The sequence below is a fragment of the Tiliqua scincoides genome, chromosome 6, assembly GCF_035046505.1.
Source record: "Tiliqua scincoides isolate rTilSci1 chromosome 6, rTilSci1.hap2, whole genome shotgun sequence".
In the NCBI taxonomy this organism is placed as follows: domain Eukaryota; kingdom Metazoa; phylum Chordata; class Lepidosauria; order Squamata; family Scincidae; genus Tiliqua; species Tiliqua scincoides.
In genome coordinates, this window is record NC_089826.1 from 65,591,916 (window position 1) to 65,613,458 (window position 21,543).

The 21,543-nt window shown below is 43.0% G+C and overlaps 1 protein-coding gene across 4 annotated transcripts in view; it reads left to right on the forward strand.

Moving 5' to 3' along the window:
• DLC1 (DLC1 Rho GTPase activating protein) overlaps positions 1-21,543 on the forward strand; it is a 228,071-nt gene that overhangs the window by 202,447 nt on the left and 4,081 nt on the right. For all 4 annotated transcript variants that reach the window (XM_066632836.1, XM_066632837.1, XM_066632839.1 and 1 more), the window contains 8 exons: positions 3,376-3,439; positions 7,821-9,247; positions 11,721-11,897; positions 14,257-14,416; positions 16,220-16,418; positions 18,421-18,646; positions 19,856-19,970; positions 20,420-20,638. In XM_066632836.1, coding sequence (XP_066488933.1) covers positions 3,376-3,439; positions 7,821-9,247; positions 11,721-11,897; positions 14,257-14,416; positions 16,220-16,418; positions 18,421-18,646; positions 19,856-19,970; positions 20,420-20,638 — 2,587 coding nt within the window. The remainder of the gene's footprint in view (positions 1-3,375; positions 3,440-7,820; positions 9,248-11,720; positions 11,898-14,256; positions 14,417-16,219; positions 16,419-18,420; positions 18,647-19,855; positions 19,971-20,419; positions 20,639-21,543) is intronic.

Below are 21,543 nucleotides of genomic sequence, written 5' to 3' on the forward strand. Positions count from 1 at the left end.
TATTCTTTATAAACCAAAGAATTTGTCTGACTTCACCCTTCATACAGTGTACTAATGACTGTTAAGAAGAGCTTTCTGTGGTGCAAGAAAATTGCAACTTTGCAATTACTGACATTTAACTGTCAAAGATAATGTCCCTCATGAAACCAAACTGAAGTTATATTTGAGACCTTTTCTATAAAGTTTCCATAAACAAATACTTATGGGGTATTTTTTATTTGGGGGTAGGGAGAATAGAGTCAAGCCTAACACATGTCTTGAGGAGTTCATGTGTTCGCAAGCCACAACCATGTGGCCAGTGGATTCTTGTCAGATTCTTGTGGATTCTTTTCAGGATTCATTCATTCATTCATTCAAAGAGGTAGGTTTCTAATGCTCTTGATTGGAGAGGTAGGTCTGGAATTCTGATGCTGGATAAGGAGGCACATTTTTAAAAACCAACTTTAATCATTTTTGTAGTTCTTGTTAGAGTTTCTTATATATCTTCCTTGCCTCTCCAGGTTATTGTTCTCAGCTGTTAAGTGAGATCCAAATATCTTTCTCAGCTTGAATGTCTGTTGCAGGGAAATCTCCTCTTCTTTGAAAACTGTAATGATTTACTATTACGAAAATGATTGTTTCCCTCCAATTAGTGCATGAATTTCAGTTTGTAATAGAAGCACCATTGATGATTGTTGCACCTGCATTTCCAAAACCTGTGCCATTGTGCAACCTATAAGAAGTTTGAAAATATATTTCAAAGACCTTGAGTGTTCACTCATCATGGGCTCAGTCCTATCCAACTTTCTAGTGCCAATGCATCTCCAAGGTAAGGGAACATAGTTCCCTCAGGTTGCAGGTTCCCTCAGAACCTCAGGATGCAGCACCCACCCCATTGGCATGTCTGTATCATCCCTGGATGGGATTGGGCCCTGTATCATTTAACCTTTAAAATTTGGTGGTGGGGGGGACCTTTGCCACCACATTTATATTTTGGTTGTCCTTTTCAGTAGATTTTTTTGTGTGGCTTAGTTCTACATTTTTATTTCAATTATTTAACTTTTATTTTTCAAAGTGTGAATTTTATTATTGGAGGTCCCTCTGTGAAAATAGGTTTCACAGCCTCTCTTCCCACTTATCTGCTTCAACAGGCCAAGGGACTTATTTTGAAGAAGAGGCAAGAGATAATCTTTGTGAAATCAAAGGCACTGTTATCAGACTGGCTGAAAATATGTTTTCTTTGACAGATCAAAGTGGTTGGGCGAGTTAAATGCTGCAGGTTGAAACTAGAGAAAACCTGCTGTAGAAACTCATGCTGTAAGATTCACAAATGTTTATATAAAACAAAACAAATCCAAATTGGGAGAGCAAGCACACACACAGCCTTTAACTACCGATAGATAGATCTACCTATCGACCTACCTGTAAATGTGTTCATAACTTCAGTACAAGATGTGAATTAGATGGTGGAATCTAATAGGCCTCCAGAGATGGGCCTCCAAAGATGACCATGGTGTATGGACAAACTCATGTTGGACAAGGCAATCCTTCAGGTGTCCAGACCCAAGTCTTGCATCCTAGGGGTAGTCCATTTGCTAACCTAGTTATGGAGGAACCATATGGGAGAGTATTGGATCCATGTCTACAACAGATCAAATGTATGTAACATATATGACCCAGCAGGGATCTGCAGATCTTTATGAGGGCTCACAATATTTATTGTTGTATATTTCTGTAATGAAAGAAAGTGAAGCAAATTTCAAATATTACATATTGTTTTAATTTGGAGCAATTTTGCTAAGAGATCCATGTCAAACATTGCTCAGGTACTCTGTAATACAAAAGTTGGGTCATTTGTATTTTGACCTGAAGTCTTGCATCTACTGGGATCAATGAAAAGGTTTTCATTGGGCTCCATTGGGCTCATGAGAGTTGCCCTTGAAGACAGTATTATTCACACACAAATGCATAGAATGAGTATTCATTCACCTGTTTGAAATTATTTTTCCTATAGAGCTTACTTTAATTAAAATACAAAAACACCAAGCACTTTTTCTCCTTTTTACCCAGCAGTCCAATTTATTTAACTTTTTGTGTGCAGTGTAACAGTATTAGAGAAACTGTACCACCTTGAGAAAAAAGGGCTTTGATTTTTTTTTTCTTTCAGAAAGAGATTAGCAGTCTTGTCCTGGGGCTGTAATGAAAGTAATTATATTACATACTGCAAAAGGACAATATAGACACCTGATGTGTGGAAAATTAGTTTCCCACTTTGGTTTCAGCTTGCTAGACTTGGGGGAAAAAATGATAGCAAGCTGCTGTAGGCTGTACCATACTCCCAAGTTCGGGCCACACATTTTCTCTGTATCAGCTGTCGTCAAGAAAAGACTGATGGTTTTCCTCTAGGATTTTATGTATAAAGTAACATTGGTAGTAAATGGAGATATCTGTTATCTGGATCTCAGCCAATACAAACTATATTGATTTAGCATTTGATCTCCTGTGCTTTCAATGAATGGTTAATTTAAAAATCAACACACACACCCAGTACAGTCTTCTGAATTTTGAAAGTCAGTGTACACCTCAGTGGAAATTTATTGGTATTTTGGGGGCACCCTTGTAACTACAGCAACTTGTTAGGTAGCCTGATAAATAATTAAATAGGAACTCTAGGGCTAGACATCAGCCTGAATTGAGACATACAAGTGGCTTAGATAAACAGCAGAGTTTTGCTGTTGGGTTTGTTGTTGTTTTAAAGAAAAGTTGTTGGGTTTTGTTGTTGTTTTATATACGTTGCCCATGTATAAGGGCTATATATCAGCAGCCATTTGCCTTTAGGTCAATTTGGATGCAACAAATAAAAGTACTGTGTTAAGGAAAAATGACTGGCAGTTTCACTTACAGTCACTTTCAAGCCTGATTACTGCTTACTATACAAGCACTTCAGTAGAGACAGGAAACTCATTCCAAAGTATGCCACCCCTTATTTCATGTGTAGAGTGCAACATTCCACATAAACTCAGTCCTTGGAAAGCATGAGTAGTTTTCCACTAGGGAAACATGAATCTGGTATGACCACACAACAGTTATCCCAATTTAATGGGCTCTGGTTGAACAAGGTCTCCTTTATGGTCCTGACTCATAGGCAACTTATTTAGGAAAGTTCTTATGATCTTGCATCTGCATCCCACGCGCTCCACGAAATCTGGTATCCCGCTGATGTAATGTGGTGTTAATTAAATATAATAAATACTATTTTGAGGCTCTCCTTCAGATCATTTGCATGTAAATAAGCTTAGTGAAAACTTTTGCAACAATCCTTTAGTTGAAATAGTCAGCATCTTAGAACAGCACATTTACTGTAACTTTTGTGTTTTTTTTTCTCTCCCTCCATAGGCGATTGAATACTTTAAACAAATGTGCAGTGATGAAGCTAGAAATCAGTCCTCATAGGAAACGGGTAAGTGTATTTAACAATCCATAATGAACTGTAAGGAATTAGAGGGAATTATTTTGCTTGCACGGGTGATCTTATGTGTGTTTACTCAGCAGTTTGTCCCTTTGAGATAATAGAATCTATTGCCAAGTAAATGTGCCTATGAGTATACTTAACCCATGTCCTGCACCAAATCATACATCTTTATTCATGAAATGTTTTGCTTTTACCATCATTGTGTGTTTTAATGAAAGCGAAAAGTCATAGAGTTGAAGGCATCTAATCCAGCCCCTACTTGAAGCAGGAAAGTCCTCTCTAGAGCATCTCCAAAATTTGCCCATCAGGCTTCCACTTGAAGACCTTCAGCAAGTGAGAACCACTGCTTCCCTTGGTAATCTGTTCAATTGTTGGACTGCAGGATTTGACATGGTTCAAGAAACCTTCACAAAGATGATGGTGCTAATTTGTCTAGATGACATGAAACAGAATCTCTTCCACAGTCAGTATATGTTAAAAGAAGTGTGACAAAATGCTTGTGAAAATAAAGTGCTAAATCTGCACAAATCTTGGTTTTCCTCTGGTTCTGAATTTTATAATACAAAAATCTACAGGACCTGCCTTGTAGGAAGAATGTCAGCATTTTGTATTTGGTGATCCTGACAAGAATCTACAAATAGAGAGCATCTCACTTAGGTTGTGTTAACTTATTATAACAGTTGATTAAATCAGACAAATGGAAGTAATCTTTCGCCTAAATGGGGGTAGCAGTCAACCCATATACCAAGCAGACTGATATGCATCAGTGTGTCTAATATAAGTACCTTGGTACTCCCTTGGTATCTGTGAGAGTCCATTCCTAGACCACCATAGATACTGAAATTGGTGGATAATCTGATAGGGAGAGCATCAGAGGACCTCCAGTCCACCTGGATGTGTTCTAAGTCATTGAGAGGCAGCATGCAGCCTCAGAAACCTCTTCTTGTTTGACAAAAAATGGAAGTGCCTCTCCAGGAGCATCTCCAAAAAGGAGGCCTTCTGAGAAGCATCTCCAGGAGGCCTTCTGAGGTGTGTGCGGCACTTCAGAACACCTCCTGGACACCAGGTGCTTCTGGTCACATCTGGGAGGTCTGGTGAGACCCTCTAGCACAGGTCTGGCACCCATGCTGAATCAAATCCACAGGTGCCGAATCCACAGTTAAGGAGGGCTCACTGTATGTGGTTTGAACTACAACTAAAGAAAATCTTCAGACCATCTTAGTCTTAGACTAGAGAGGTTATTCTCTATTCAGCTCTTTATCTGCAAAAAGTAGCAAAATGGAATGATCTGATTGTAGAGGAGTGGTGATGGGACTCATAATGACTTTGCTATGCCGCAAGTTGTAGAGCAAGTCAGAAGTACTAGTAGCTATCAAGCTTTGGAAGACAAAATGCAATGCACCTGAGCTCCTGAACAAGAGCCATTTAAGTGAGTCATCTTGCATCGCTTCTTTATATCAGTAGGTCTTGCACAAGAGGACTGTTTGCACTAATTACTTATTATCCTATGCATGTTTATTTGGAAGTAAGTTCCCTTGATCAAAGTGGAGCTCACTTCCAAGATCTGCATGAAATTGCCTTCAGCCTTGCCCCATCTGTATCAAACTAAGGGCACAATCCTAACCAACTTTCCAGCACCAAGGAAAGGACGATGCAGCCCCGAGGTAAGGAAACAAACATTGCCTTACTTGTGGAGGCCTCTGTGACTGCCTCTCAACTGCAGGATGTAGCGCATGCCCCACTGTCACAGCTATGCCAGTGGCTGGAAAGTTGGTGCTCTAAATGCTTCAAGGCTGCTTAGAGGGCAAGGTCACATTTTTGTTCCTCTCTCTGTGGGGGTGTTCAGCAATCAGTGACCTTCCAGAGAAACATTTGCCTCCTTTTTGCTTTCACTGCTGGGAAATGGCTCCAAAGGGATGGGGAAGGGGCCCCTTGCATGGTACATTCAGGTACCTGCAAAATGTAGTGCTTTGCACCCCCTCTAGCTATGCTACTGAACACACTAGAAACTACCCTTCAGTTACCGTATCAGAACTGTTGTGAAAAGAGGCAGTATGGCATAGCTCACATTCTGTGTCTCTTTGATTTAAGGATAAACATTTTGTGTTGCTTTTAATTTTCCAATATCCCACCTGTCCCAATTTACAAAGAAGGGAATTCTGTCATATCATATAAAAGGCTTTGAAGATAGTGCTTCACCTCACCGTATTTTTGTGCTGGTTTTTTTCCATTGCACAAGTTTGTTTTTTTTTTCTTTAGCAGATAGTTATGCCTGTTTTAGACAATCTGTCCATCAGTTCCAGACTTGTAGCTGCTAATTGGGGGGGTGGGGAAACGGGGCGATTGCATGACATAGGCAATCTACTTGCCTCCAGGATCTCAACCAGGCACAGAGACTTTTTTTTGTTTTTAAACAAATTAATATGAAGCTTTTGAACAGTAGTGTAGTGGAATAAATGTTGGACATCACAAATTGTAGTGATTTGAAAGTATGAAATCCTTACTCAAATGAGAAAAATTCAGTCTAAAACTTAAGACAATTTAATATAACAGGTAACCCAAACCTCCGCTGTCCTTACTCCGAGGAGACCTACAGTCTGCTCAAATTCAGCACAGGATGCAGCTGTAGCCGTTTAGTGCTGCTGCTCCTGTGTTGGATAGGATTGGGCTCTTAATGGGGGGGGGAGAGACTGAGTGAGTGAAAGGATTCCAAAGCAATTAAAGGTGCCAAGGGGTTTTTCCTCTATTTAGCTATGCCCCTGATTGCTCTTTCCTTAGACCAGCAATTTTCAATCATTGTGCCACGAATGATCCACAGGTGTGCCATGGGAGTTTTCGGGAGGGTAATTTATTAGTAGGGCCACTGGAGGATGTGAGCCCCTCACCTTCAGTGTGGAATGCCTTGTCAATTGTCAAAAAACTGATGGTGTGCCTTGGCAATTTCAGTGCCTTGTCAGTGTGCCATGAGATGAAAAAGGTTGAAAATCACTGCCTCAGACTCTAATTTGGTTTGGTTTCTAGTTTATAAAAAAGCTTTGGAAATATATGCTGACAATCAGTCCAGAAATACGATAAATAGCACAACAGGACACTTTCCACATAAATAGATGGCAGCGCTGCCACATTGGAAACCTTAGCTTTCCAACATCAAGTTTAAGAGGTTCTGCCAGATCTTTATGGGAATATCCCTTTTGAGCTCTGCCTATAAATAAGCAACAAAAGGGTATGTGCAAGTGTAATGTTGACAGTTCATCTGCAGGCACCATCAGTGGATTTCTGTTTCTCAGAATCTGGGCTGTCCAAACATTGCAAGCCCAGCAGCAAAGCCTTAGAAAGTCTGTTCTTGAGACACTCTCATACTGGCAGCTGCTAACTAGTGGGGTAGAGAAGGCAAGAAGAGTCAGTCCTTCAACCTGCAGCAGTCTAATAGGCGCTCTCACACTCTCATTAGTCACACTTGGAAGACCTTTAAGGTATTATGTTGCCACAATTCACAGTGCCTCTTAGAGCACAATCCTATGCTTATCTACTTAGAAGAAAGTCCCATTGTCTACAGTGGGACTTACTCTCAGGAAGGGGAACATAGGATTGCAGCCCTGGTTGCATAGAGGAAGATAAATGCCAATATTGGTTTTTTGGATTCCAGTTGAATATTTTATGCATAGCACAGTTTTTCACTGGTCTAAATCCGTAGTTCTCAAACTTTTAGGGAGCATTACTCCCTAAATAAGTCTTTGTGGGGGAGGGACGAGGGCAGCAACGCTAAGGGGGCCGAATGGGGGTGCTTTTACTTACTATGGGCTTCTGAAAGTAGCAGGAGGTGCGGAGAGCCCTGTGCAGCCCTCACAGGGCTCCCTATTAGAATGTTAAGAAACTGTGTGCACAAACCACCTCTTGTGGTTTCTATATGCAACTGGGGCTGCAATCCTATGCCCCCTTTCCTGAGAGTAAGCCCCACTGTAGACAATGGAACTTACTTCCTTTAAAGGGATGCGGGAAGCTTTACATGAACTGGTGGGTCGTGTTGCGTCCAGGAGCTGTTTTGAAAGCAGGGAGGCTGTGTGTGCTTCTGGCTTGCATTGATGACTTCTGGTCATGTCTGGAGGCATTCTGAGGTGCGGGGGAGGAAGGGTTGTGCACAGCCTCATTGCACCTCAGAGCACCTCCCAGACATGACCAGAAGGCACATCTGGTTGTATCCAGGATAACCACGGATTTATTAAGCCACGGATTTATTATCCACAGAATTTTGGTACCCTCAGAGGATCCTGGATTCTGAGGACCCACTGTAATGCGTTTTTTAAAATTTATTGGAGAGCTATCTTGTCACTGTTTTTGTACTTATTATGGGTGTTCTCCTTCATTGCAGAGTGAAGACTCAGATGAAGATGAGCCTTGTGCAATAAGTGGCAAATGGACTTTCCAGAGGGACAGCAAGAGATGGTCCAGGCTTGAGGAGTTCAATGTGTTCTCTCCAAAGCAGGATTTTCATTCCACCTCTGCAGAAGTGGCACTTCTTAGCAGTGCAGCCAGCCATGAAAGTGTGCTTACAGACGTCAGTGAGCACCAGGAGATGGTGTCTGTTCACAGCATCAGCAGCAACGGCAGCCACCCAGCTGCCTCCCAGAGCGAAGTCACCACCACCAGAACCAACTCTGTCATTAGTGTTTGCTCATCAGGCAATCTTGTAGCCAATGAGGACTCCTTCAGCAGCTTGCCCTCCCCCAAAGAGCTGTCAAACTTCAATTTCAATGTGAAAGCCAGCGAGAAGAATGCCAAGTCCAAAACAAGAAGCCTGTTGAAGAGAATGGAGAGCCTCAAAATAAAAAGCTCCCATCATGGCAAAAGCAAAGCACCTTCCAAACTTGGGCTTATTATCAGCGGGCCTATCTTGCAAGAAGGTGTGGATGAAGAGAAGCTGAAACAACTGAACTGTGTGGAGATCTCGACTCTGAATGGCAATCACATCAACGTTCCTATGGTACGCAAAAGAAGCGTCTCCAATTCCACCCAGACCAGCAGTAGCAGCAGCCAATCGGAAACGAGCAGCGCCGTCAGCACCCCAAGTCCTATCACAAGGACGCGCAGCCTTAGCGCTTACAATAAAAGGGTGGGCATGTACCTAGAGGGTTTTGACCCTTTCAACCAATCAACATTCAATGATGTCATGGAGCAGAACTTTAAAAACAGAGAGAGCTTTTCAGAGGACACAGTCTTTTTCATTCCAGACGACCACAAACCTGGAACATTTCCTAAAGCCCTCTCCAACGGCAACTTCTCTCCCTCCAAAAACAGCACTTCCGTAAACTGGAGAACAGGGAGCTTTCATGGCCATGGCCATCTTGCCCTCAGGAGGGAGAACAGTTCGGACAGCTCCAAAGATCTGAGCATGGGGAAAAGGCGCAATTCCTCAAGTTCAATGTGCAGCCGGCTCAGCATTTACGACAACGTGCCAAGTTCTATCCTGTATTCCAGCACAGGTGACCTGGCTGACCTGGAGAACGAAGACCTCTTTCCTGAACTGGATGACATCCTGTACCATGTCAAAGGCATGCAGAAGATTGTGAACCAGTGGTCAGAGAAGTTTTCGGATGAAGGAGACTCCGACTCTGCTCTCGATTCAGTTTCTCCCTGCCCTTCCTCCCCCAAGCAGATCCTCCTTGATGTGGACAATGATAGAACAATACCCAGTGATCTTGACAGTACTGGAAACTCACTGAATGATACAGAGGAGCCCACAGGAATCCAGGAAAGAAGGGACTCTGGGGTGGGTGCATCTTTGACGCGCTGTAACAGGTCAGTAAGCACAGGCCTGAGTGTAGTGTCAGAGGAAAGCTTGGCGCTTTAAGACAAACTGACCAGTGTTGAATGTATAATCAAGAATGCTTGTGAAGAGCTGCTAGTTTTTGTGTTTAGATTTTTATCCCACCATTTGACTGAGATCTCTGAAGGCGGTTTACAGTTTAAAAATCACAAACAAGAATTTCCATAAAATGGTATACAGGAAAACATCAGCTAGGTCAAACTGACGCATAAAAATTTTATAGAAAAGGCTCAGCCAAACAGTAAAATCATCAGGATCAGCACAGATCTCAAAGACCTGGTAGAGTGAAAACCTTTTTATTGCTTTCGGAAAAACTGCTTCACAGTTGTTATTTGGGCCACAAAATGCAGCTTTACTACTGAAAATACCTTGTGATAGTGTTGGATAAATACTAAATATAGTTAGACACGATTGGATGGAATCTAGGAGAGTTCCATTGCTTGCTGTAGCATAGTTAGAGGGGGCAAAACTAAAAGTCCTGCAGGTGCTGTAACACGCCATGTAAGCAGCCCCTCCCACTCACCATCAGAGCCATTCTGGGCAGTGATAGCAATGTCCAGGCACTCGCCTAACCAAGCAGTATGTTCTGTGCCTTGCCGTCGCTGCCTGGAATGACTCTGATGGTGAATGGGAGGGGCCGCTTACACGGTGCATTGTGGCACCTGTTTGTACTTACTGATTTGTAGCCCTCCGTCTAGCTACACTGCTGGTTGTATGTGGAAACATTGTGTTTCTCAGTTGGCCTAGGCAGCTGGTAAAGTTTAGTCTTCCTTAGCTGAATTTATCCCTGTAATGCATTGTGTGTTCAAGCTGTGAATTTTGTGTGTGTGTGTGTGTGTGTGGCCCTTTTGCATGTTATCAGTATGGTGAACATCCATTAGCTTATGTCTGAAGTGTGAAAATTGATGCCCTTTGGAGTTTCCAATACGGCCTCAATAGCCCTATCCTATTCCATGTAATTCAGTCAGCTTTATGGCCAACAAAGCACAAATAGTAGTTTACCGAACATGAACTTGTCATGTAAAATTGCCTGGCGCTTGGGGCAAGTCACTGTTTCTCCTACTGGGGAAATGAGACAGAGATCAGGAAGTGGACTTGGTTGGCATTTCAGAGCCTCCTTTTTCACCTGTCCTGTGTTTACAGTGTTTCTTTCCCTGTCTGGGTCATAGTCCACGGAGTCAAAAATATGCAGCTGGTGGTTGACGTTAAGAGGAGGAGTTCACAGAATGGGTGTTCGTACTGAAATGAGATTGATAGATCTGGTGGAAAGCAGTGGTGTCGCTACTGTGGGGCGGTGCGGAAAGTACTGCAGGCGCTGCAATACACCATGAAAGTGGCCCCTCCCACTCGCCATGGGAACCATTCCAGGCAGCAGTGGCAACATGAAGGCACTTCTGCATGTTGCTATCACTGCCTAGAATGGCTCAAACTGCAAGTGGGAGGAGCTATTTACACAGTGCATTGCAGTGCCTACAGTACTTACTGTGCCCGACACGACTGGTGAAAAGTCATGGATGGGAATCTGGGAATCTGTCAGGTGGAGAATTCTGGCATTCCAGCTCGTTTGGATTTTACAGTCCTGGCTTAGGTGCCAGAGGATGCTTCAATGTGCTCTTGAATTGCAGCGATCACATCTTGATTTTCCTGTTATACCTGCGGGTGAACTATGAGGTTTTTGGATCTAAAGAGATTCTTACTTAGAGATCAAGTGGTGGAGAAGAAATTAAGGCCCATTGTTCTCAAAGTTGTTATGGGACACATGGGCAGCTGCTAGGAAAGGTATGAGTAGTCACCTCGTTTCTTATGTCTGTTCATCATTACAGCAGAACAAAATGCAGCCCCAAGCCCTCCCTGTTGCTGGAATGAGTTAGGCTGATGACATAAGATGAAGTGACAATTTCCAATTTTCTGTTGGCATTTTGCTTCATGAAATGTTTAACTTGTGAAACGCGTGCACTGCAGATCTTCATAATGCTGCCCCTTTCTTTTTCTACGTGCACTGACAAATTGGAATGACCCAGACAGCTTTCCTTTTCCTCCTGATGTGTGCTGGTGGAATCTGGGAACTTTGAATCCAGGCTCTTTGGTTGTTTTCCTCGTCCTTGTACAAGGCAAGATGATCAGACAGGTTCTTGGCTTACTTACATTCATAATGCCAATAGGGCAGTGCACATGTGTTGGAGGCTCATTTAAATACAGTGAGAATGCAGTGAACTGGGGCAAGTGTGGTATTCTATGATTCAGTTGAGTTTGCCTCTTATAGATGCTCTTGAAATCTTTACTCCTGACACCAGCAAGATCTTGTATCTTGAAACAGTATGGCTAATAATTCCTTCATGCAATCCTGCAGTGCTGTGTTTTTCCAAAACAGTAAGTTGCTTTAACTTTCCATTGGCGTTGTTTGAACTTCATACATTTTCTTCTACTTGCATCCCCCTCCTGAAGGTACCGAATGAGGTGGCACAGTTTTCAGAGCTCTCATCGGCCCAGCTTAAGTTCGGCATCACTGCAGATTGATTGTCAGTCCGTGGCACAGATGAATTTGCTGCAGAAATACTCCCTCTTGAAGTTAACTGCACTTTTGGAGAAATACACCCCTTCCAATAAACATGGCTTCAACTGGTAAGGAGCTGTGACTATCCATGACAAACCTTTGATTACTCAAAACCTGCAAATTTTACAACATGATGCTGATCTCCTCCAGCCAACTGTTAAGAAGTTAGTTTGCCTCTGGACAATCTGAACTTTGACTTAACTGTAGGGGTTTGGCACTGACAACAGAAGGGCAGCCTTAGAGAATGTCTCTTGGTGTGCCAAGTTCTGACAATAGACTGAGATCATCCTCTTAAGTTTAGTATAGATTGTGTTGGAACATAGGAGCACTTATGTCCATACATCTGTCAGAGAAATGCCGCCGAGAACCTTTTCTTGCTTACTGTATACAATCATAAGATAGCCAGAAATGCAGTATAAATTTTGTAACTTTTTTTTTTCATTCTACTACTACTTCATCATGTGGTCTAACCTACTCTTTCCTTTCCGTGGGACTCGGAGAATTTAAACTCCAGCATCAAAACTCCTCCTGTTCAAAGGCTGTCATTACAAGAGTTGGGCTAAATACAGAAGTTGTTTGTTCTGAAAGACAGAAATAAGTATTGACCAGTTTATTCTTGCATGCTTCAGATTCTCAGAGGACATCGTAATATGTGTGTTTTCGTTTTGCATTCCACTGCTATGTGTTCTGACAAAACAAGTATTATTCATGTACTTATATCAGAAGCATGCTTATGTTAAACTACGTGGAAATACAAATAGGGTATATGTATGTGTCTTCTTGTAGGGTAGATTAGTCATAAATCTAAAATGTTTATAAAACTATACTGTTAATTTTGAATTTTCTCGGCTCTTGCAATTCCACATTAACTTTACGTCTTAATTTATCTCAGCACAAGATTCTGCGCAGTTTTATTAAGTGGAAAAGCAGCGCTCTGGAATGTTTGTAGGTAGATTTTTCCTACCGGTCAAAATGAAATGGAAAGGCTTTTTGCCAAAAGTGGGTGGGTGAAGTGGTAGTGAAGGAAGGTGTGAGTGGCAGGAATTCTTTAAAAAGGTCATTTGTCAAATTGCAACTTGTTGCTGGCAAGCTCCAAAGTATTACATCAGTGTCTTGCTGTGACACAGGCCGGTGGGTGGTGGGACTGGTTTGAGGGCTTTCTAAAGCCAGTGGTTAACATACAAAAAGCTCATTGTTGACATGTCCATCTTTCCCCAGAGTCCTAAAGAAACCAGATTATACAGGGTCATTGATTGCCAGATTTGTGTTTGACTCTTACAAGTTTTGACATGACCACCCTCACTTTGCCCTCTACCTTTTGGCCTAACAGATTCTGTTGTATGGGGTCCACTGTAGAAGTGTGTATAATAAGCACTTTAAATGATTAACTAATAAACTAAAAAGATCCATCAATTAATTGATACAGTACATGCATTCAATCTGTCAATGCAGATTAAAAATTTTCATGGGTCCATCTTCATTACATATTTGGGTATGGCAGCCACCCCGAAAGATTCATCTCTTTGTTGATGTAAATCAAAGAAAACAGGATGGGAAATGATGAGAGCCTCCATCAGCATGTTTGGTTGCTAATACATTGTTGTGAGTGTTTTGTAACATTCTCTCTTTTTGTCTGGCAATCCATTAAAAAGTACATTTTCCAAACATTTGGAAAATCATTTTTGTTTAGTCAAGGGAAAGATTATATTAGTCACATCTCATCAAAATATATTAAATCTGGAGTATTGACAAGATTGTATTTGCTAATTTGATTACATAGTTAAACCTATGAGACAGTCAACTAAAAAAAAACACATAGTTGTGACTTTTAAGTTGCGACTCCACTTTTAAGTGGAGGATTAATCAAGCGAAGTATGCTATAGCTTAAGGGTGCATTTGTTTGTTTTTTGAGACTATTTTGATTCTGTACAAGAGATAACATGGCCAGTATTTCCTTCTAACCACAAGCAATAGCTTCATTTTGTCTTGCCTTCAGTCTCTGGGGGGTAAGATGCTTAAATTGAGGTTTTAGTAGTATGCACATGTACTATTTAAATTGGATTGATCAGTTAAAAAGCAGATGACTGACAACAAATTCTTTAATCGGGTAACAGCCATAGTTAAACCCTTGTAAAGCCGTTTATGGCTCTGGTGCCTGATATTACACTTCCTTTTCAGAGATTTTTCCTATGTTTGTTAACATAATGGAATGCTGTGATTTCAGTGCCACAATCAGGTTTTCCATACTGCTATTCTCAGTCCAGTGAGATGTTTTCTGGCTTGCCTCTTATTCCACAGCCCGCAGTTGGAAATAGACATGTCTGAGGAGAGGAGGTGCTTGAGAGACAGAAAAATACAAAGACCAGAGAGAGAAGCAGCTTGTGAGCCCTTGTTAATCTTTATCATCTTCTTTCTTCTCCTCCATAGGGCTGTGCCAAAGTTTATGAAAAGGATAAAGGTTCCAGATTATAAGGACCGAAATGTTTTTGGAGTTCCCTTGACCGTTAATGTGCAACGTACAGGGCAAGCTCTTCCACAGAGCATTCAGCAAGCCATGCGATACCTTCGGAACCACTGTTTAGATCAGGTTAGGTTCCTTGCTCTCCATGGGCCTTACAACTTTCTACAGTCCCCAAAATGTATTTTTGCCTTTGTTCACTGAAGCTCACTCTTATGACCCCATTCCACTGAGGGCCTGTGCTGACAGCTCACAGTTCTGCTGATGCAGGTTGCCACAGAAGTGCCCTAAAGCAGTGCTCCCAAAATTTTTAGCACCAGGACCTACTTTTTAATGGCATTCTGTCAGGACCTACCTAGGTTTACCAGACTTCTTTAAAAAAAGGAGATCTAGAAAGAAATAATATTTATTTATTTACAGGTAGTAATAACCTGAAAAAGACCCCCAAACATTTATCTCCCTATATTTACACGTGCTTGCTCAGCTCCTTGCAAGGTAGTTAGCAGCTATCTTGCAAACTGCAGGAGCCAAGCTATTTGCAGGATAATTAGCAGCTATCTGTTTCTGAATAGCTTGAGGCAATTAGTTATCTGATATTTCCATCACCCTTCTGCATCCCACCAAAAATCAAGTCACAACCCACCAGTGGGTCCCAGCCCACTGTTTGAGAACCACTGCCCTAAAGTGCTTTGTGGCAGTGCAAGGCCCAGGCACTCCAGTGGGAAGTCCAGAGCAGGGAGGAGATGGGACGGGTAGGCAGATCAGGCCCGGGAGGGGGCAGGATCAGCAACACTTGTGCACACTGAATCCTGAGGGCTTTCATGGACCTGATCCACTTACATATCACTGGCACAAGTCCAAGTTGACCCATTGGGGCTGCTGGGGCTTAACCTGGGCAAGGGGACAAATGACCCCTTAACCCCAGCAGCCAAAAATCCCCTGCAGGATGTAGCATAAGCTGTGCCTGTGCTGCTGCATCACTGCACCAGGATTTCGTTTGGATTGGCCTGCCCGTCTTTTCATCTTACTGCACTGTGGATTGCCAAATGAAAATATTTGGAGTAGAGTTTTGGTTCTAAAACTTACAGCAGTTCCAGCATCAGTCAGTTCCCCATTTGCCCCTTCCCTCCACAATATATATGTAACTTGGGACCTCTTGGAACAGGCAGAGAAAGATCTGTGCCTTTGTGGAAAAAAGACAGAAAGAACTGTATGGTTCAACCCATCCTAGGCTGTACTATTCCAGAGCACAGGTGAGGGATCACACATTTGAATGTTTCTCTGTGTGTAAATATAGACCACCTGTATATGGAAAACGACAGTATCAAAGAGATGCATATGATTTATATACATATGTAAAATTCCTGTTCTCTAGCATGCTCACTGTTCATCGACAGGGTTTTTTTAAAAACATTTTACCACGTGGTCTCCCTCCCTGCTTAGTCTGATGGAAAGAGCTGTGCCATGTGCAATTTCTTCACAAAACCAAGTACAGGTGTGTGCCACTTAACAATGGGGACATGTTCTCCTATCCCATTGTTAAGCAATTAGGTCATTAAATGAACATTAAGCCCGCATCCGGCATTTGTTGTGTAGACCGACACACCCTGCCAGACACTAGCTGGCTGCACAGGCTACTGGAAATAGATTACCTTTTCTTTGTATTAAGAGCCTCTTTGTTGTGTAAACAGACACTCTGTAGGAGGCTATGGGAGACCTGACTGCCTCATTAAGAGCCTCTTTGTTGTGCTTTGACCACCATCATATATGCGATCCATCATTAAGCTCAAGGTTTTTAAGTGGCACATGCCTGTACTGAATTTGAATGTGGCTATTTACAAATTTGGGTTTCAGAATCTCCCTTTCCCCCTGTGGCTGTCATTGTGCCGTCTCAGCTTCTGTTTCATATGCAAACCCCTCTTTTGCCTCTAGGTTGGACTTTTCAGAAAATCTGGAGTCAAGTCTAGGATCCAAGCATTACGGCAGATGAACGAGTGCTCAATAGGGAAAGTAAACTATGAAGGGCAGTCTGCCTATGATGTGGCAGACATGCTGAAGCAATATTTCCGCGATCTGCCAGAGCCACTCTTAACCAACAAACTTTCAGAAACATTCTTACAAATTTACCAATGTAAGTCCTGAATTGCTCATTTAGTTTCATTTTTATCTAGTCCCAAATACAGACCTCTCATTACAATGTATAATTGGTCATGGTTGAGATGAGAAACCATTGTGTGTTGCAAGTTGTGCTTAGTTGTTGGGGAACAAATCCAACACTGCCATTGGAAAGAGGAATAGAAGACCTCTGTGTCTGCACCAGAGCAGTACACTGGGAGCAACATAGCGGCAGGTCTTCCCAAATCAGTTTTGAATAATGAAAGAAGCAGCTATCCTCACAAATTGATTGTGATTCAATGAGGGATACCTTGTTAGAAGTAATGTTCAGCCCAACCATGTGTCCTGGTTGGTAAGGGAGGAATGCTTCTGCCTCGTGGTCCTCTCCTTCCTAGATCAGAGGTGTCAAGCCAATTTCATACACCAGACCAGATAGCATTCAGGATGCCTGCTGAGGGCTGGAAGTGATGTCATTAGGCAGAAAGTGATGTCATCAAACAAGTCATAACTAGAAATAAGCACTTTTTCTCACTTAGGAACTGATGAGCTGCAAATGACAGAAGATAAAATATGCGAATCTTGATTATATTTCAAGATGTGGGAGAGTCCAATTATCAAGCGGACCACCCATTCAGCAGTGACTGCCCAGCACAGCTTAGCAGCTGAGAGCCCAAGGGTTGAATAAAAAGCTTCCTCAGGCCTCATCTGGCCTCCAGGCTTTATGTTTCACATCCCTGCCCTAGACCTTTGTGCCAGGTACGCCCCCAAGAGGGTCCTATTACAATAAGAACATAAGGACAGCCCCCTTGGATCAGGCCATAGGCCCATCTAGTCCAGCCTTCCTGTATCTCACAGCGGCCCACCAAATGCCCCAGGGAGCACACAAGACAGCAAGAGACCTGTATCCTGGTGCACTCCCTTGCAATGTTTCTCAACCAGTTATATTCATACCACTGATGGTACTTGAGGTGGTGTCTGGTTGTATGCACGGGACTCCCAAACCCCCATTGCCTGGAAGTGAGACTAGCAGTGCAACGCAGCAAGCAGCAGGAGACTTGGCTCGGCAGGCAGAGCTCCAGCATGTGCTTTTTGTGTACTTGAAAAAGCCCATCTGCCCTGAGCCTCTTACCAGTGTTTGTTGTGTCACATCTGGCCTCCTGATCCAGAAATAACTGATGATGATGTCACTGGCAGTTACTTCTAGTGGTGCTTCCAATAGGCGGACCATGCAGAGTGGTACAGCAGGAAACAAAGATTGCGAAATGCTGTCCTATTGCATAGTATGGGAACTACTTGGGGAGTCTGTTGAGTGCTCTTTGATGCAGCAAAAAAGGATCCAGATTTTTTGCTATTTCACCTTTCCAGGCCTTATAAGAAGCAAGTCGGTGAAAGAATTTGTTCTGTAACCATGGAGCTGAGTGATAGGATGAGGCTGTACATCAGGGCCTGCTTTTTCCTGTCTCCTTCGCTGCATCCTTGTCTGCTGAAGCAATCTTCTCCGCACAGTATTTTGTGGTGCCAAAGTTGTGAATAGTTTAAGGGCTATTTATTTTAATGGCCTCACCAGCTCAGGAACGTGTTTCACGGGTGCACGGGTGTGACTTCTTGTAGGGAGTCCGGGTTGGCTGAGCATTGTGTTTGCGCATCAAGTCGCCACCCATGTTCATAAATCAGATGGAAGCTCAGCTTCAGTTTAAGAGTCCTTTTAGCAGGTCTTGCAGAAGTGTGTGGCTTTCCAAACCCCATTCTATATTTAACTCAGGAATATGCACAGCTTTGTTTTACTGTTGAGTCTCTCGCTAGGCAGGAAATACCTGAGGGCAGTTAAACTGTTGACCAAAAAAAAATCTCTTCGTTTGCCATGAATGGTGTGCACACTGAAGGAAATCGCTTCAGATTCAAGTCAAAAATATTTGAAGTGAGAGTTTGCTTTGGGATGAATTCATACAGTTTGCATTTGGGATGCCTATGTGTGGAAAAATCAAGGAGTTGATGAGAGGATTGCTAATCTTGTACAGATGTGCCAAAGGACCAGCGTCTCCAGGCAATCAAGGCGGCCATTATGCTTCTACCAGATGAGAACAGAGAAGTCCTACAGATTCTTCTTTATTTCTTGAGTGACGTCACGGCTGCTGTGAAAGAAAATCAGATGACGCCCACAAACCTGGCCGTGTGCTTAGCGCCTTCTCTTTTCCACTTGAACACCCTCAAGAGGGAAAATTCTTCTCCAAGTCAAGTCTCCAGGTAGTTCAGCCTTGTGTTCAGTTTCTGATGTCTTTTCTTCCTGGTAGTTGCTCCCCTTCTGGGACCCTCCAACCATGTACAAGTCCGCATGTTTGCACATAGTCCTGTGCGTTCCGACTGATACTATCAGGAGGCTGGAGTAGTAATCCTGGTTTTAGAAGAGGAACAGAGTAGGGTATCTCTGAACCACCCTCTTCTCCAAAATTATGCCCAGGGGAGCAGCATAGGACCAAAGCAACAACTCTTTTGAGCTTTCTCTTTCTATTAGGATAATGTGACCGCAAGTGTGGAGTCAGTCACAAATCCAATGTGTATCAGTGAAGATTGTCAGCCAGGGATGTTCCTTCCACCTACAGCCAACAAGTTGTTTGATTTTAAGTGCTCACCCATGAAACTCCTGGCTGTTGACACCCTTGCAGTGTCTCTTGCAGTTTCCTTTCTTCTCTGACTCTTCCTTCCAACTTTGTATTTTTCGCTCAATTTCTCTGTCATTCTCTTTTCTTGCCATCCCATTACCTTTAGCCTATGCCCTGTCTCCCACTTTATGTACCGCTCTTTCCTGAGGTCTTTCTGATTTCCCAGCCCTCTTTGGGGACTTTTCTGCCTCTCCAGGGTCTCATTAGCAGCAGGCCAACTCAAAGATGAATGTGCTAGTAGAAAATGATTATTATTATTTTTAACAGTATTTATATACCGCTTTTCAACTAAAGTTCATGAAGCGGTTTACAGAGAAAAATCAAATAACTAATGGCTCCCTGTCCCAAAAGGGCTCACAATCTAAAAAGATGCAAAAGACCACCAGCAGACAGCCACGAGAAAAGACACTGCTGGGATGAGGTGGGCCAGTTACTCTCCCCCTGCTAAAAAAAGGAGCACCCACTTGAAAAAGTGCCTCTTACCCAGTTAGCACAGGTTTGCACGGGCTTGCTCCTCCTTCACCACCAGTGCTAACCATCCCTTGGCTGCAGACAATGAGTGATGCACATCCTTATGTGAAGCATAATTTGTACCAAATTCTAAATTAATCCACGTGTTCCATTTGTGAATGAATACAATGGCTGAAAGCAAAGGTCACATTCTGGCATAGAAAGCAAGACTTACTTTCAATATAGTCATAGTTCAAAGTGTTTTGTGGATTTGAGCACCGTGCTGTGACTACATATTACTGCCAGTTTTCTTTTTGCTTTAATTAATCTTGTATGTTATCAGGGTGATGCAGAGGAAACAAAGTCTGGGAAAGCCTGATCAGAAAGATTTGAATGAGAATTTGGCTGCCACCCAAGGCCTGGGCCACATGATTGCGGAGTGCAAAAAGCTGTTCCAGGTGAGACATGATGGACCTCTCCTGGCTATGAACTTAAGGCAACATTGCCTTGACCAGTTGTAAACGCCCAAGGTGTGGGAGCTAAAAAGGAATGTTCTACAATACAATTATTTTTGTGGTCTTTTATTAATATCATGCCTAGGTCCATACAGTATTGGTTCCTTATTAGCAGCATAGTGCCCTGGTTGGCAACTAATGTTGCTGGAAGGAAGGTGTTGAAAGGCTGAGGTCCAAACCCACACCACCTTCACCTTAAACCACCCTACAAGTCAAGTGCCTCTGAGTTGGCAACTGGGGAATTAGGTGACACTGCTCAGTGTGCCAAATTTGTATCAGCTCCAACATAGAAGGTGATGATATTTCACTGGAGTTGAAGGAAACTATAAATTTTTTGCATTATTGGGGGTCAGGTCTGCAGCTCACGGTTTTTTTCCCCCTCTTGATCCCAGATCCCTGAAGAAATGAGCAGGTGTCGAAATTCTTATACAGAACAAGATCTTCGACCTGTAAGTTTGGAGGAACTGGGGCGCACCAACAGCTCCGAGCCTGCAGGCTATCGTTCTTATATCCAGGACTGTATGGATGACTTGCTCAAGGAGATTAAGGACAAATTTAAAGGCTGGGTCAGCTGTTCAACCTCTGAACAAGCAGAGCTTGCTTACAAGAAGGTATTTGCAGAACACGAGGGTAGCTGTTCGTTTCTGTTATAGGCACATAGATGTTTTTAAAAGTATATTTTTCACACATAGGTATATGAAAAGTGAATGAAAATCACACATGAAATACATATTGAAAAGGGAGGCCATTAAAAGTTGAAAAATAACTAAGCATAGATAGTATTCCCTCTTCTTCTTATTCTATTTTTGCATAGTAAGGTAGGTGTTATTAACTGGTTTGTTTGTGTCCTTCCCAAGGGCCTGGGATGCCTGGCTTTGATCCTATTTTGAGATTATAAATACCATTGCAAAATGTAAGCTGTTCCCAGTAACGCTGCTTTTTGCAGGTGATTGAAGGTAATTTCTGTGGCTCCTATGCTGTTCAGGTGCTTTGCAAAGTCTTTTGGAATTTGGGCACCAATTACTATTGGGATCACTTTGATCTTCTTCTGCCACAACTTTTCAGTTTCTTATTTTCTTCTTTTCGTTCTTCCACTTCTTCATCCTCATCATCATATTATAAACTGCTTTTCAAGTAGTTCACACAGGGCGCAATCCTGACTGCGCCCTAAGCCTAGTAGGGTTGCAAACGTGCCTTAAAGCACGTTTGCACCTCCTTGAGAGTCAGCTGTGCCAACGCAGGGATGCATGCTGGTCCGCGGATGCTGCATCCAGCCTCTGCGCCAACTTAGGAAGGGAAGGTTGTGTCGGCCAAGCTTGGCCGACGCAGGAGTCTCCCACAGGAGGCGGGAAGGAGGAGTTCCGGGGCGGGGCGAGGGCGGGCAGAGGCAGTCCCAGGGGCGGGTGGGGAGTGGGAGGCGGGGCTAGACCCAGCTGCTATGCTGGATCCCAACCTCATTTCCTGAGCAGCATGGAGCGGCTTCAAGCCTTTCCACTCTCCTTGGACTTATGCCACC